Below are 17,553 nucleotides of genomic sequence, written 5' to 3'. Positions count from 1 at the left end.
TTGAGTTTTAACTTTGATAGAGTTTGTTGGATGGTACAGTGAGTGCGGGCTTCTCCCTTTACTGTACAGAAATGATGACAGCAATCATAAAGCAGAATCAGGGCCACCTTCATCCTCACACACTGTGCAGCATTCTGATACCTGATGAGCTCTGACATACTGTCTGCTATGTTCCTTCACAGTTAAATGGATAAATCCAGCGGTTAGGTTTTCACAAATGCTGCTCAGAAGTCGGGACACCTAGTGAGGTTGGACATAGATGTAAATGGTGTATTTTTATCAAACACCAATTTTTCAGTTCTAATTGGAATGTTTACCTTAAGACTTCTTCACTTGGATCCGTTTTTCTTCCGATTTTGTGTTAAAAAAAAAAAGCAGAAGGGAAATGCCTGGTTTTGACAGCTCACCACTGCCACTTCCAGCTCAGTTTGCCGTGGTGAAGTTAGCCAGAAGTTCGGCCCCCCTCCTTCTTCCAGCACTTTACAGGTCCCAGAAAACTGCCGGACCAATCAAGATGCGCAACACGACTCGCGCATGCACAGTGGGCACCCGGCTGTAAAGCCGCAAGCTGTCATGGCCTGGTGCCCATAGCTGAGATGCCGGCACCGGGAAGATAAGGGACAGCGCGGGTGAGCACATTGCTGGATCCTGGGACAGGTAAGTGTGTGCTTATTAAAAGTCAGCAGCAACAGTTTTTGGAACTCCACTTTAAGTGAGAGGGATTAAACTAACTCCATGCCACCATTTTCAAAAATGTTGTGCCATATCTGATGCATGTGCCATATTGAAAAATAACAGGCCACCCCAGATCTTGTACAACATATGTGCAAGATCAGATGAGAGTTCCCAGAAACACTGGTGATGTGACAAGGTTCCCAGGGGGTACCTGTGAGGCCAGACTCATGAGAACAGGGTTGAATAATGCTTCATTCAACCTGAAAAAAACAGTGGTGCTGGATTGTTGAGTGGCTGAGTCTGCGGGGGACCGCACTGGAGCTGTTACATTATTTTTTAAATATGCCGAGCAATGCATTCTTCGATTCTTTTTAGCCAAGCTGGACTTGGGCTTTAACATCTGTTGAGATAAGAAATCAACCACTATTTCAACACGTGATGGTTGAAAGAAATACACGTCGCTATATATATACAGTGGGGATCGAAAGTTTGGGCACCCCAGCTAAAAATTTGTATTAATGTGCATAAAGAAGCCAAGGAAAGATGGAAAAATCTCCAAAAGGCATCAAATTACAGATTAGACATTCTTATAATATGTCAACAAAAGTTAGATTTCATTTCTATCATTTACACTTTCAAAATAACTGAAAACAAAAAAATGGTGTCTGCAAAAGTTTGGGCACCCTGCAGAGTTAATATCTTGTACTGCCCCCTTTGGCAAGTATCACAGCTTGTAAACGCTTTTTGTAGCCAGCCAAGAGTCTTTCAATTCTTGTTTGAGGTATCTTTGCCCATTCTTCCTTACAAAAGTCTTCCAGTTCTTTGAGATTTCTGGGCTGTCTGTCACGCACTGCTCTTTTAAGGTCTATCCATAGATTTTCAATTATGTTGAGGTCAGGAGATTGTGAAGGCCATGGCAAAACCTTCAGTTTATGCCTCTTGATGTAATCCCCCGTGGATTTCGAGGTGTGTTTAGGATCATTATCCATTTGTAGAAGCCATCCTCTCTTTAACTTCAGCTTTTTCACAGATGGCATCAAGTTACCATCCAAAATTTGCTGAAATTTTATTGAATCCATTTTTCCTTCTACTCGTGAGATGTTCCCTGTGCTACTGGCTGCAACACAACCCCAAAGCATGATTGATCCAACCCCATGCTTAACAGTTGGACAGAGGTTCTTTTCATTAAATTCTGTGCCCCTTCTTCTCCAAACGTACCTTTGCTCATTCCAGCCAAAAAGTTCAATTTTAACCTCATCGGTCCACAGAACTTGTTTCCAAAATGCATCAGGCTTGTCTATATGTTCATTTGCAAAGTTCAAACGATGATTTTTGTGGTGAGGACGTAGAAGAGGTTTTCTTCTGATGACTCTTCCATGAAGACCATATTTGTACAAGTATCTCTTTATAGTGGAATAGTGTACCACAACTCCAGTGTCTGCCAGATCTTTCTGGAGGGATCGTGCAGTCAAACGTGGGTTTTGAATTGTTTTTCTCACAATCCTGCGAGCTGTTCTGTATGATATTTTTCTTGGTCTTCCAGATGTTGCTTTAACTTCCACTGTTCCTGATGACTGCCATTTCTTAATTACATTTCGAACAGAGGATATTGACATCTGAAAACGCTTTGCTATCTTCTTATAGCCTTCTCCAGCTTTGTGAGCGTCAACTATTTTCAGTTTCAGTTTTCTAGACAACTGCTTAGAAGAACCCATGGTGCTGATTGTTGGGGCAAGGTCAGATGAGTCTGGGCATTTAAAACCTTTGAGATTGACATCACCTGGTCTTCCCAGATGATGATTGAGAACAATCCATGACACTGGCAGGTCTCAGCTTTGCAAAGGGGGCAGTGCATGCTATAAATTCTGCAGGGTGCCCAAACTTTTGCAGACGCCATTTTTTTGTTTTCTGTTATTTTGAAAGTGTAAATGATGGAAATAAAATCTAACTTTTGTTGACATATTATAAGAATGTCTAATCTGCAATTTGATGCCTTTTGGAGATTTTTCCATCTTTCCTTGGCTTCTTTATGCACATTAATACAAATTTTTAGCTGGGGTGCCCAAACTTTCGATCCCCACTGTATATACTGTATGTATATATATATATATATATATATATATATATATATATACAGTATATATATATATATATATAGCCAAGAGTATTGGGCCGCCTGCCTTTACACACACATGAGCTTTAATGGCATTCCAGTCTTAGTCCATATATTGTGTTCAATATTGAGTTGGCCCACCCTTTGCAGCTATAAGAGCTTCAACTCTTCTGGGAAGGCTGTCCACAAGGTTTAGGAGTGTGTCTATGGGAATATTTGACCATTCTTCCAGAAGCACATTTGTGAGGTCAGGCACTGATGTCGGACAAGAACGCCTGGCTCGCAGTCTCCAGTCTAACTCATCCCAAATGTGTTCTATGGGGTTGAGATCAGGACTCTGTGCAGGACAGTCAAGTTCCTCCACCCCATACTCGCTCATCCATGTCATTATGGACCTTGCTTTGTGCTTGCTTAGAACAGGAAGGGGCCATCCCCAAACTCTTCCCACAAGGTTGGGAGCATGAAATTGTCCAAAATGTCTTGGTATGCTGACGCCTTATGAGTTCTCTTCACTGGAACTAAGGGGCCAAGCCCAACCCTGGAAAAACAACCCCGGACCATTTGCACTAGGCACAATGCAGTCAGACAAGTGCTGTTCTCCTGGCAACCTTCAAACCCTGACACGTCCATCAGATTGCTAGACAGACGTGGTTTGTCATTCCAGAGAACATGTCTCCATTGCTCTAGAGTCCAGTGGTGGCGTGCTTTATACCACTGCATTCAGCACTTTGCATTGCACTTGGTGATGTAAGGCTTGGATGCATCTTCTCAGCCATGGAAACCCATTCCATGAAGCTCTCTACGCACTTTTGTTGTGATAATCTGAAGGGCACATGAAGTTTGGAAGTCTTTAGCTATTGACTCTGCAGATAGTTGCCGACTTCTGTGCACTGGGTGCTTCAGCATGCGCTGACCCCACTCTGTCATTTTACGTGGCCTACCACTTCATGGCTGTTGCTGTTGTTCCCAGTCGCTTCCACTTTGTTATAATACCACTAACAGTTGACTGTGGAATATTTAGTAGCACGGAATTTTTATGGATGGTCTTATTGCACAGGTGGCAACCTATCACGGTACAACACTTGAAATCACTGAGCTCCTGAGAGCGACTCATTCTTTCACAAATGCTTGTAGAAGCAGTCTGCATGCCTAGGTGCATGTTTTTTTACACCTGTGGCCATGGAGGTGATTGTAACACCTGAATACAATGATTTGGAGGGACGTCCCAATACTTTTGTTTATACATACTGTATATTTATTGCTCACTGGTGTAAGCACTGCATTTATTTTTTACTTTTCCTCATTAGTTGTCTCTTTTAGGTTTTGATGTAAAGACCCGTATACAAAAATCTAGTTAGGGATTGTGCTGAAGTGTCGCAGGCACTCCAATGAAAAGTTATCCACGCTCACATTGCTTTACAGAGGTGTTTGACACATGGTGAGGAGGCAATATGTTCCCTCCCCACTGGCTGATTTAACCCGATAATTGCCATACTACTGCACCGCTTTGCATTTGGTTACAGTGCAGTTCCAGCACAGCCCTATAGAACTGTGGCAGCATGGCACGCCAAAAGTGACATGCTACTTTAAATTTTGTAACAAAGCGCAGCATCACGGCTATGGTATGTGTACAGCTGTGAGCAGCTCTATGATTTCATGCAGGTGATTGGTGGGCTGTAATACTGTAGTTCAGCCACTTGGTTTTGCTGTCCCCCATCCTCAAATGTGGATGAGCCCAAAAACTGTCAACAGTGTTCATTTTGTTCTAAAGGGCTTGTTTAGACATGCTTTGAAATTTTAGATACCTTGGACACCCATTAACAACTCTATTGCATTAAGATACATTATTGATGCATTTTTGCACACATTTTGTTATGTGGTTGTGTTGCATTTATAGCGCTTCCAGACGCCTCCTCTGTGTTGGTTTTTTATTGTATGGATTCTTGTACTCTGATTATAAGCTCCGTGGAGCAGGGCCCTCCTATCCCTCTTGTATTGAACTGTATTGTTGCTGTATCATCTCCCTTTATATTGTAAAGCGCTGAGCAAACTGTTGGCGCTATATAAATCCTGTATAATAGTAATAATTGTACTATCATCTAGGCTAGTAACACTTTATAAAGGCATTTCTGTAAATGAGTAAAATTTCCTTGTTATTAGTTTTTTAAAAATTTTGTATGTTTCAGCAATTTCCACTGTGACTTCTGGAAGCACTAGTTCAAATACCATTGGTAAGAAATGTTTATGTTACATGTTATGTTTGTTGGAATGCTGTAAGGAAATACTAAATACAGTAAATACAAACAACCTCTTGCAATACAATTAGTGACCACAAGGTGTCAGTATTTGAATGTGTTACTTAATGCAGACAGTGTATGTATGTATATATATATACAGTCAGGTCCATAAATATTGGGACATCAACACAATTCTAACATTTTTGGCTCTATACACCACCACAATGGATTTGAAATAAAACGAACAAGATGTGCTTTAACTGCAGACTGTCAGCTCTAATTTGAGGGTATTTACATCCAAATCAGGTGAACGGTGTAGGAATTACAACAGTTTGCATATGTGCCTCCCACTTGTTATATATATACAGGGGCGTCCCTAGGGTTGGTGTCACCCCTCCGACGCTCCCCGCAGGATGGATCGGATCTGCGGACTGAGCATAATGGATCGGAGTCCAATCCATTATGCTCCCCAATCCACAGATCCGATCCATCCTGCGGGGATTGTTGGTTTGCAACCTATACGGGGTTAACTGATCACTCCACGAAAAGCTAAGTTTTAAAGCAAGCCGATGATCCCCACAAGATGGATCGGATCTGTGGATTGGGGAGCATAATATATCGGACTCCGATCCATTATGTTTAATCCGCAGATCCGATCCATCCTGCGGGGATCATCAGCTTGCTTTAAAACTTACCTTTTCGTGGAGCGAGTCCGGTGTCACCCCATGCGATAGGTGTCACCCGGTGCAGCGCGCACCCCCCGCACCTGCCTAGGGACACCACTGTATATATTATACTTACATATAACATAGCATGCCTGCTAAACACATACAGTATATCTGATAAATGTTCCACGTCAAGATGAAAATATTTTCTTTTGTACTTTACATTTAGCATTATCACTTCCACCTCTTGCATCAGTCCCACCCAGAATCGGAGTATTCAACCCCACCGATGAAAACCCATGTCCTGAAGACTGCCCAAATGGTGAGCTCATTCTCTCTACTTTCCAAAATTAATTGTGATGAAATGTTAGGGGGGGTCACAATATTACTAGATGTCTTAGAGGTGTCATTGTGTGGTCAGGATATTTCTCAATAATTATGCTGGAGTCAATAAAATCGAGTCAACACATGAAATGATTGGTGGCTTTACCAGCCAAAGCCTGCCCTATGTAGGACAGCGAACATCCAAAATTCCTCCATTCACTCTGTGATAATCATTTACAAGTGGGTAAAAACAAAAAACAAAACCTCTTTTTTAGCCTCAGGCTACACAGACCACTAATAACTGTAGATGGCTGATAAACCCATCGTACATTATTACACTATTCTCTGTCCTGGAATATTACAGTGTCAGCTTATGTTCAAACCTCTAAAATTACTATCGTGACTCTAGAAGTGCTCCAGATAATGGCTGTGCTGGTGTGATTGTCCCATCTGTCTACATCCCTCTACTTCTGTCTTGTTCTTCCCGTCTTTAACCTTTTTATGTCACCTCCTCTTTCTCTTGTTCCCTTTTCATTTATCTCATTCCCCTTCTATTTATCCAACTTTCTTTTTAGTATTCTTTCCCGCTCCTCCCAACCACCTTTCTTTCTCCCTCTTTCTCTCTTGCTCATTCTCTATTCTTTTCTTCCTCATTCTATATTCTCTTACTTCCTCTCTGTGATTTTATTTCTCTCTCCCCCCTCCCCCTAGGACAACTCCCTCTATCCAGAACTAAAAAAAAGTGTTGCCTTTAGTTATACTTTAACATACAAATAAAAAGTCAATGTAATTTCAGGTGTTGGTGGAAATCCTCTATGTGTCTGTGCTGTTCCAATTCTGAAAGGTAAGTGGCACACAGTAACCATACCTGCAGGGGAAGATTATTGATCAGAAGGGGGAGTGGGGTGGATACAGGCTTTTGGTTACAATTGTGGCTCCACTTTATATATTGTATATGAAAAATTCACAGCAAATATGTTATGTCACTGGCAGAGCTTGTTTTAAAGTGAATTTGGCACCTAAAGATTTTCCTGTTTTCATATTGCGAGAATTTAATTTAAGAGCCAGTGGGCTCATTCACAAAAGGAGATAGCATGCGGTATTTAGGTGATCTGTCAAAACATTTCGAAATGCCACATACAAAGGGGTTAAAACCAATTCACAGGAGGAAATAAATAATTAAATGCATACAGTAATTAAGTAGTGGTCCAGGCATGTGGTGGCTAACGAAAGTGTTCTATTTTAACTGGTTGTTAAGGAGCCAGCGGGCACCAGCGTCCTTAACAACCAGTAATTGTCATAGTTGTTAAGGAGCAGGCGACTCCTGGCCCTTTAACAACCATTGAGTCATCATATAAACAAAACAATTGCAGGCAATTAAAAATTATGGAAAAAAACAGCCTGGGGGTCCCCCACCCCAACAATACCAGGCTCTTCAAGTCTGCAATTGATTGTAAGTGGAACCCCATGCCAAAATGTAAAAAAAAAACAGTGTGGGTTCCCTTCCCAAATTCATACCAGACCCTTATCCAATGCAGTCTGGCAGGCCAGAAAATGGGGGGGACAAGTGAGTGCCCCCCCCCCCCCTGAACCATACCAGGCCACATGCCCTCAACATGGGGGGGGTGCTTTGGGGCAAAAGGACCCCCCAAAGAACCTTGTCCCCATGATGATGAGGACAAGGGCCCCTTCCCCACAACCCTGGCCAGTGGTTGTTGGGGGTCTGCGGGTGGGGTGATTATTGGAATCTGGAAGCCTCCCTTCACCAGGGGACCCCCAAATCCCAGCCCCTTTCCCTATGTGAATGAGTATGGGATACTTATTACTCCTACTCATTCACCAAATAGTGGAAAAAGTGAATTAAAAAAAGCAACAGTTCTTGATAAGTCCATTATTCAAAAAAACCCCAAAAAACCTGGTGAAGTTAAGTGAAAATTCCTTTTAAAAAATAATTTCTAATCATATTCAAGGAAAATTAAAAAGTGATTTTCGCCTGCACATGATCGGGCATTCGAGGTCACCACGTCCAAGGGCATATTTACCACATGGCAAACAAGGCATTTGCCTAGGGCAGCATTTTTGCAGGGGGGGCAGCAGCATTTTTCAGGGGGGAAGTGGTTTTTTTCAGGGGGGCAGCAGTGCCCCCTGAAAGAAGGGATGGAAGAAAGGACACACGCAGTATGGTAACCAGGTGGGGTCTGAGAGAGGCTGCAGGCTGCTTGATGGTGTATGCAGAGCCTGACTCTTGTTCCCGGGGATGTCCAGAGCTGTGAAGGTGAGTGTCTTCTCTGTTGCCGGGGTGGGGAGGTGGTTGCCAGTGTGTATGGGGTGGTGGTAGTGGAAGGCTCTCTCAGGTGGGGCTGGGGTGTTGTTGGTCAATGTCAGGCTCTGCGTGGGTGGGTTGCCTAGGGCAGCACGAAGCCTAAATACACCACTGAGCATGGCTTCACCCTATTCACTAAGTTAAGTGAAAATTCACTTTGCAAAATGAAGATGCACTCCTGCTAATCTTCCAATGGGGACACCAGTAATGGTGCCAACTGTCTAAAGGGGGAATAACCTGACTTTACATACACTTTACTAGTGTCCTGATTTAGTTTGTTAACATTCTGTGAGGCATTGATCAGGATGAAGAGTGGGACAGTGGATCCAAGATTTTATTACAAATGCAGTTCCATCTTGATTATATATGAATAATGGACAACAAGTAAATATGAATAATACACAACTCATATGTCAAAGGCACAGGTAAAGTTGAACCTGGGACATATTAGTGTCCTGATGTTGCATGTGAACATCGTGTGAGGCATGCAGTGATACATCAATAATAACCTATGATTGTGACATTGATGTCTTGTACTTGGCATAGTGATTGATTATCCTGTCTCTGATTGGTTCCTTAGTGCCATCAGTTTGAAAATATTAACATGCAAGGATCAGTGTAACAAGTGGGTAAGTGAAAAACTGCAGCCTATAAAGAACTGATGAAAAAAAATTAAAAACCCAATTACATTGCACAAGGTTTTGTGTCATTGCGTTTTTAAAGTTAAGAAGATATTGTACCTGAATAAAAAGGTCCAGTTTTTAAATTGCATTTGCATTTTTGCAGTCACATTTCTGAAAACCCCCGATATGCTGTATGATTGTAATGTGTTCCCATTCACACAGCATAGCCAAATATAATTTTAAAAAAAATGTTTTTTTTAACTTTCTAGTAATTTCTATGGAGCAGATTGTACATAAAGACAATACAGGAATCCTGACACTTCCCAACAATGGAAGGGCAGGAAAGGTCATTTGGACTTTATGTGTGCCAATGAGGAGTCACGTAACCTAAAATAAAAGTACAATTTTATTACATCATTTTTAAAAACACTTGAAATGAAAAAAATGGTATAAAAAATACACAATTTGTATGACCAATATAATAGTACTAGGCATGCTAGAACTAATGCGTTTCGCAAAGCATTTGCTTCCTCAGGATCTATGCCTTATGTCTATACTACTAAATACTTTATTCATTGTGGATATAAGGAGTGAATCCTGAAGAAGCAAATCCTTCGCAAAAATACGCCTAATATTATATTGTTCAACAACCATCCCCCCATAATTTTTTTGTGCATTTATCTATTTAATGTATGTTTTATAATATATATTTTCCAGCATACTGAGGAATATTTTTATTGAATTCTTTATTTACAGCAGTGCTTCACTTAATTTAGAGTTGTTTTATGTATGGTATTTACCTGTAAATGCCTCATTAGACATTTAAAAGCCCTAGGACTGCTGCTGGATATTAGGTGGTAAGGGGAAGAGTCAAAGAGCTGGGCCAGCACAGATAGTAATTAGATGCTTCCCAGAAGAGGAGAGGGCTATTACATGCAGAGAGGGAGGAGCCTATGCTAGAGAATTGCTGTAAGTACTGCTAGTAAGCATTTATAAGGCTACAGTCTCACCTGCATTTCTGGCTGACAGCGAGACAGTCGCGTAGCTGCATAGTGATTGCATGCGAATGGCTGCGATTAACTGCAGGAGCTGGCAGCCTCCCATTGCATTCAGTGTGATAGAGCTGCCAGCTGTTAGCAAACATATAGGGCACTGGAAACCCTATCACAGTTACAATAGCGCTGCTTGTTAATTAATATGTAATATCCTATAAAATCCTTATGTTGTTCTTCTGTCGGCTATCATTGGGGCCCTTTATGTAGCGTTGATGCACTTAACAAAAGTTTCAGTAAACTAGCATGCAGTATAGGTGCAGTAAAGATGCAGTAAGGGTGTAGCAATGGTGTGGTACAGGTGTATATAGGAGCAGTATAGGTGCAATAAAAATACAGTAAAAGTGCAATATACTTAATGTCATAACTGCAGTAACTCAGTCTCTGCTAGCAATGTGAACAATGGGCAGTGAGCCCCCACACCAGTCCCTGAGGTGAAGCTGTGAACTCTCATTGAATCAAGGGGGCCCCCTCAGTCACTCCACGGAATGCCTGCAGAGATTCAGTGGGGGGAAGTAGAGGGTGAGAGGATGCTCTGGTCTCCCTGCAGCAACAGTGCAGAGGCGATCTCTGCAGTCTGTGCTGCACTGCCTTGTGTGTCTCTACTGGTCTACCTCTCAACAGTCTAGTCAGTATGCAGCAGTATGCTCTCATTGCTTCCCACAGTGACAAGAGGAACACGTTCTTAGGGCAGTAGGTTACAAGCTTTTGCACCACTTCCCTTCCTCTGCAATGTCCTATGGGAACTGTACTGTAAATCTTCAGCATTCTGCATAGAAGTCCATAGGCTTTCCTGGCTATAATTCTTCTTCTGCTGATTGGAGGGGAAAGAGCAATACAGCATTTAGCATAACAGCAGAAAATGAAAGTAAACTGATTGTAGAGAAGGAAATGTCTCCTTTTTCACGTTTCTGTGTTCCAGCACCTGGCTGCACTATTATGAGTGAACAATCAGTGCTATCAGGGTCCGTGACAAAGCCCCGCCCACTCAGCGTGCTCATTAACATTAGCAAAAGATCACTGAGTGCTGAATGGGGCTGTGTGATCTGTCTGCCGGGGTTGTGCGATCTGTCTGCCGGGGCTGTGCGATCTGTCTGCCGGGGCTGTGCGATCTGTCTGCCGGGGCTGTGCGATCTGTCTGCTGGGGTTGTGCGATCTGTCTGCCGGGGTTGTGTGATCTGTCTGCCGGGGCTGTGTGATCTGTCTGCCGGGGCTGTGTGATGTATCTGCCGGGGCTGTGTGATCTGTCTGCCGGGGTTGTGTGATCTGTCTGCCGGGGTTGTGTGATCTGTCTGCCGGGGTTGTGTGATCTGTCTGCCGGGGTTGTGTGATCTATCTGCCAGAGCTGTGTGATTTATGCCAGGGCTGTGTATGTTTACAAGCAGCCATATATAGACACACAATCTGCAGCACTAAATGATATTTTGTGAATGGCAATGCTAGTCTCCAGAGTGACCCCTGCTGTCAAAGACCAGTGTTGCCATTCACAATTCTGTCTCCTTGCCAGCGGGGTAGTTGGAAGGCAGTGGGTAAACTATTCAATAACACTGCTTATCAACAGCAGGGCAGATCCTAATGGGACCGAGTGCTACATGCACGTGGTCCCCTAGGGAATTAAAGTGACACTAAACTCTAGTTTTAAAAACTGTATTCAAGCATGTATTCCTAACTCAGAAATGTAACTTTTAATTCTCTCAGCCTCCTCTAAATATTCAAATTCTTTTTTGTTCTGATGTTATTGACTTACTGTTAAAGGGTTGCTACGTTCATTCTCCTTCGTCCGACTGAATGTAGGAACGGAGCTCCCCACTTTTGCATGTCCAGAGAAGGACTAAGAACCATTTGATTTGTAGAGTGTATGGAGCAGGGCAAATGGCCACAACTAACATGCCATGCTCGTTCCAAACAAATGGAAATAAAAGGGACAAGGAGAGGTTTAGGAGCTCAATGAGGATGTTATAAGGAGGCAGAAAACAATTTCATGAAAAATAGATGACAGAGCCATTATGTAAGGGATGTTAATAAATAATTTTTGGAGAATAAGGATATTGTTTAGTGGGACTTTAAATTAAAGTTTAAAAGTTTTTGGGAGGGTTCAACTTTAACACTTGTTTGTTATATATTAAAAGAGAACTAGGAGCAAAGCTTTTTGGTCACACTTCTCTTCTGGGTCACAGGAGTGCATTAGCTTCTCTCCTGTGACCCGGAATTTGCTGACAGCAGGCTAAAGCCACTCAGTAGCTTGGAGTTGAAGCCATCTGCTCCCACACCCTCCCCAGCTTGGTGCTCCAGTGAGCGCTAGAGGGGCAGAGCAGAGAGCAGTGACCAGCAGTCACTGCTCTCCTCTCTGAGAAGATCAGGAACTTATCAATCAGCAGGCATGCAGGTGGGGGACAGCTGCAGCATTGGTGAGTATGATGAGTGTGAAGGGGTTTTTTTTATAACCTCAACTTCTCCTGTAACTTGATTTTGTGTTCAGTAGATTTTTATTGATTACAGAGAGTACAGACATGCAAAAAGTTGTGATACGTATTGTTTTCCTAGTTACATTAATCAATGTATAAAGTTTATTTTATGTAGTATAATGAGCAAGCATTTAAAGTGTTTGTACGATTTCTTTATGTAACTATTGGGCAGGACTTGTAAATAGCTTGCATGCTATAAACACGATTGATGAGAGAGGAAGGTTGAAAGATTTAGAACAGAGAGAGATGTGTGGATTGAAGGTGTTAATTTGGTTTTGTTGCTAATTGTATTAAACATTTTTATGTTGCTTATATTTCATTAACATTCACTAAACACTAAGTGCCAACATAGATTTCAGATTCCAGATTCCTGGTCAGTGAAGTCAGGTTCTATTTCAGATCTACACTATCAGATCAGTGAACATACTAGTAAATGTGCATTGTGAAGGCATAGCTGTACACGGCTTTATGTATGTGAGTGAAGCGATAATGGAGTGGTTGGGCAGAATCGCGTTTCAGGGGCCAAGCCAGGGATTTGACAAAGTGGGCAGAGAAACTGAAATACGTTGCTGCCCGCCCAGAGATGCGAAACAACATTATTATGGCCTCCTAATGAGTCAACAAAAGAAGTCACATGCAAACAAAGATAGGCCTAACCTCTATACATCTAGATAGGTTTTCTACTGGAGAGAAAGAAAAAAGTTAGGGCTCATTTACACTTGCTTCAAAATGTGGCATTGGACACACTTTTTTAAAGCATTCTGAATGCCAGTCAAAGCCTCTGTCACAAAATAAAATGGTAAGCTTACAGTCATGTTCACACTTTGTGTTTGCTTTGCTTCAAAAATATGCCACGTGTCACCTTCTTGGTGCTTTAAAGCATCTTCATAGCCTCCACTGAAGTCTATGACAAAGCTCGCTTACAGCACCTGCAGCTTCTAAGGGGCTTTTATTCAGAGTTAGCTTTGTTTTGGAGGTATTGCAAGTATAAGATATCCCAGGATGCATTGGGAGACCAACAAGCAAACTGGAAAGATGTCATTGATAGTCACTTCTGATTCATGTGTATATATTCTGGAAGTGTCTTATGCAGATGTCACATTTGGTGGGCAGCAAGGAGCTGCAGATAGGTGAGCAGGGTCCAGACTGGAGTGGATCAACTAGAAGACAGCACATGTGGTGTGCAAGGTGGGAATGCTATAGGTGAGCAAGGACCAGAGAAAGAGAGGACTGAGTGGTGGAGGATCAGAGCAGGAGAAACTAGCAATATCACATGTGGTGTGCAGCATGGGAGCAATATAGCGGGAGGTGAGCAGGGACCTGAGAGAAAGGAGGATCAGCAGAGCTGAGGGGACTACTAAGTGGCAGATCAGCAGGGCTGAGGGAACTACTAAGTGGGGAATCAGCAGAGCTGAGGGTTACTACTAAGCAGGGGATCAGTAGAGCTGGGTATCAGTAAAGCTGGGGGTACTACTGAGAAGGGCATCAGCAAAGCTGGGGGTACTACTGAGCAGAGTATCTGCTGGACAATGGTACTAATAAGCTGGGGATCTGCTGAACAAGTGTACCAATGCTGGACAGGGGTACTAATGAGCTGGGGATCTGCTGAGTGTGGGTACTAGCGAGCCAGGGTTCTACTGGGCCCCTTTAAAACAAATAGAAAATCAACACACATAGGATGTTTGCCAAGCTTCAATAAAGCTTCAAAAAAGCATGTTGAAGCAGTAGGCGCTGTAAGCTGAAGCATGTGTAAATTAGCCCTTAGGGAAAAAGAATTAAAACAATGTACAATATGTGAACATAGCAATCAAGAAAAAGGAAGTTAATTATTTTTAACCCTAAAAATTATAGTTAAAAGTTTAATTATTTTTATATTTTATTTTGTTATTATTTTTTTACTAAGTTCTTAATTCTTCACTTTTTTTTCTCCTTTTTTGTAGCACTGATTTAAAGAACCTAAAAAGGGGGAGGTTGCACTGGTAGCAGTTGCTAATAAATTTTGGCTGACATATCAAATCTGCTAATGAATTGTCTGTATTTTTATAGTTCTATGTTTTTATACTTTTATACTGCATATATACATAAAATGTGTAAGCAGATATCGTGTTTTTAACCTTTCTTATTTTTGATGATAATTACATTTTCTGTGATTGCTGCAGGAATGAATCGAACTAATTCAGATGGGCCCAGCACCGGAAATATGTAGATACACAAGACCAGACCTCAAAAATATGTACAAGCACTCTACCACTAACATTTCCATATTAAAATACGATTATTTCAGCAAGTAACGTGTGTCTGGCATGCCTGTATTTGTTTTATGTCAGTAAATATTTCAATCTAAATGTCCAACCAAAGTCAAAACCCCTAGAACTGTTTAGGATCTGTGCCAAGAAAAACAATACTGAACATGTATCATCATCGTCTACTAAAAAGCAGCCTTTCTCAACCTCTTTACCTTGAAGGAACCTTTTATATAATATTCAGGTCTCGTTGAGTCCCTGCTAAAAATTATTAAGCCTACAGCTCATGGTAAATTAACATGATCAGTAACTTGTAGAAGGTTTTATACAAAACAATAAAAAAAATTGGCATACCTAGCATGTTTGACACCCAGGACACATATTTATCTCCTATTTGCTCTTTATAATAAAAACATTTTCTGCAATAATCCTAAAATAAAAAAATGTGCCACCTCTTTACATTAGCAGTCAATATGGAAGTGACCACTTATGTTGGTGGTTAGTGGAAAATGTCCCCTTTACATTGGTGGTCATTATACATAGGAGGTCAATTCACCATTGCGTCTTGCTCGAGGAAGTCCTCATAAGTTCAGGAGGACTCTTGGCTGACAAAGGGTGCTATACAGTAATAGAACACATGGCATTAAAGCTTACTATAAAGTACAGTCACTGGTGTATTTAGGTTTTGTGCTGCCCTAGGAAACACAAAAATCAGACACCCTGGTGGGGAGAGACTTACACCAACCAACACCAGACACCCCCTTTCTCAATGGAGAGAGCCTGACACCAACCAACACCAAACATCCCCTTCCTCAACGGAGAGAGCTTGATACCAACCAACACCAAATACCCCCTTCCCCAACGGAGAGAGCCTGACACCAACCAACACCAAACATCCCCTTCCCCAACGGAGAGAGCCTGACACCAACCAACACCAAACATCCCCTTCCCCAACGGAGAGAGCCTGACACCAACCAACACCAATTACCCCCTTCCCCAACGGAGAGAGCCTGACACCAACCAACACCAAACACCCCCTTCCCCAACGGAGAGAGCCTGACACCAACCAACACCAAACATCCCCTTCCCCAACGGAGAGAGCTTGACACCAACCAACACCAAATACCCCCTTCCCCAACGGAGAGAGCCTGACACCAACCAACACCAAACACCCCCTTCCCTAACGGTGAGAGCTTGACACCAACCAACACCAAACACCCCCTTCCCCAATGAGAGAGCCTGACACCAACCAACATTAAACACCCCCTTCCCCAATGAGAGAGCCTTACAGTGACCAACAACACCCCATCCCCCCCTCCACCCCAAGAGAGCCTTCCACTGACACCCACCGCCCTCCCTGCACAGTGACAGAGAGAAAGACACTCACCTTCACAGCTCAGGACAACAATCGGGCTCTGCATACGCCGTCAAGCAGCCTGCAGCCTCTCTCAGATCTCACCTGGTCCCCATGCCACATATGTCCCTTCTTCCAGGGGGGAGTGCTGCCCCCCTAAAAAATGCCACCCTAGGCGCATTTTTCCCTTGTTTGCCTTGTGGTAAATACACCCCTGCATACAGTACTTTATTATCTGAAACAATAGAGCAATAAAATATTGAGCAACAACACAGACAACATGTATTTTCAGGCATCATAATACTGAAACTGTAGGATCCAAAGGGTTGTAAAATATGACTTCTTCTGACATGAAATAATGTATGACCTCAACTAAACACTATGAGGTTGATTTACTAAAACTGGAGAGTGTAAAATCTAGTGCAGCTCCGCATAGAAACCAATCAGTTTCCAAGTTTGATTGTCAAAGCTTAATTGAACAAGCTGAGGTTAGAAGCTGATTGGCTGCCATGCACAGCTGCACCAGATTTTGCACTCTCCAGTTTTATTAATCAATCGCAATATCAGAAAGAACTACCCTAATCTCAGAAAGTATTATTTTACTGAAAGAGTAGTTGATGCTTGAAATAAACTTCCAGCAGAGGTAGTGAGCCAGGCAACAGTAAATAGCTTCAAACATACTTGGGACAAACATAGATCTATACTCAGACAAAAAAGTTAACAAAAAACACAAAACCCACCCCAAAAAAAACAAAAAAACAACCCCTCCCCCTCCGAAAAAAAAGCACACAAAAAAAGGGTAGACTCGATGGAACACTTAGTCTTTTTCTGCCATCACTTTTCTATGTTTCTATATGTATCCAAAAACACAGTACAAAAGGTACACACGGTGGTTTAACTATGAATAAGATGCTGGTGTTGTTTGTTCGAAAAATTCAACAAATGGACAACTAAACTGATGTTCGGCCAAGTCGAAGTTCTGGCAGCAGTGAGAAGTAAAAGATTTAGAAGCCATATTAATACCACTGCTAAATGGGACAGTTTGCCCTATAGGCTGCTTGTCAGGAAGCTAGAAGACCCCGGAACCCTAATGATCTTGACTCATCCATTGCCCTTGTAACTTCCTATGCACAAAAATAATGGGGGGAGAATTACTAAAACTGGAGCACTCAGAATCCAGTGCAGCTGTGCATAGCAACCAATCAGCTTCTTACTTCAGGTTGTTCACTAAGACTAGGTTCACATTTGTGTGGGTGGTGCCACTGCAGATCTGCACAAAATTCCGTGCAGCCGCACCACCCGCGCAGAAAAATGCGGACCCGCGGGTGGGTGCCATTAATTCTAATGCAAAAACGAGGTTCCCGTGCTGGCTGCGTTTTCAGAAGAAGTGCAGGGATTTCTTCCCTATGTGTCCTGGGGCACGGGAGTCCATTCAAATGAATGGGCTCCCATGCCCGCGTAAAACGCGGCCCACAGGAA

The 17,553-nt window shown here is 42.4% G+C and overlaps 1 protein-coding gene across 1 annotated transcript in view; it reads left to right on the top strand.

Annotated features, from left to right (window-relative positions):
• Positions 1 to 14,768, top strand: part of LOC149460318 (uncharacterized) — a 29,272-nt gene extending 14,504 nt beyond the window's left edge. Inside the window, exons 9-13 of the mRNA XM_089679937.1 lie at positions 4,975 to 5,019; positions 5,920 to 6,012; positions 6,811 to 6,858; positions 8,918 to 8,966; positions 14,637 to 14,768. Coding sequence (XP_089536063.1) covers positions 4,975 to 5,019; positions 5,920 to 6,012; positions 6,811 to 6,858; positions 8,918 to 8,931 — 200 coding nt within the window. The 3' untranslated portion in view covers positions 8,932 to 8,966; positions 14,637 to 14,768. The remainder of the gene's footprint in view (positions 1 to 4,974; positions 5,020 to 5,919; positions 6,013 to 6,810; positions 6,859 to 8,917; positions 8,967 to 14,636) is intronic.
• Positions 14,769 to 17,553: the final 2,785 nt, after the last annotated feature.

This window comes from Staurois parvus, unplaced genomic scaffold (assembly GCF_062004578.1).
Source record: "Staurois parvus isolate SC_StPar_1 unplaced genomic scaffold, SC_StPar_1.0 ptg000232l, whole genome shotgun sequence".
In the NCBI taxonomy this organism is placed as follows: domain Eukaryota; kingdom Metazoa; phylum Chordata; class Amphibia; order Anura; family Ranidae; genus Staurois; species Staurois parvus.
Note: the sequence above shows the minus strand (reverse complement) of the source record. Positions and strands in the feature narration are given on the sequence as shown.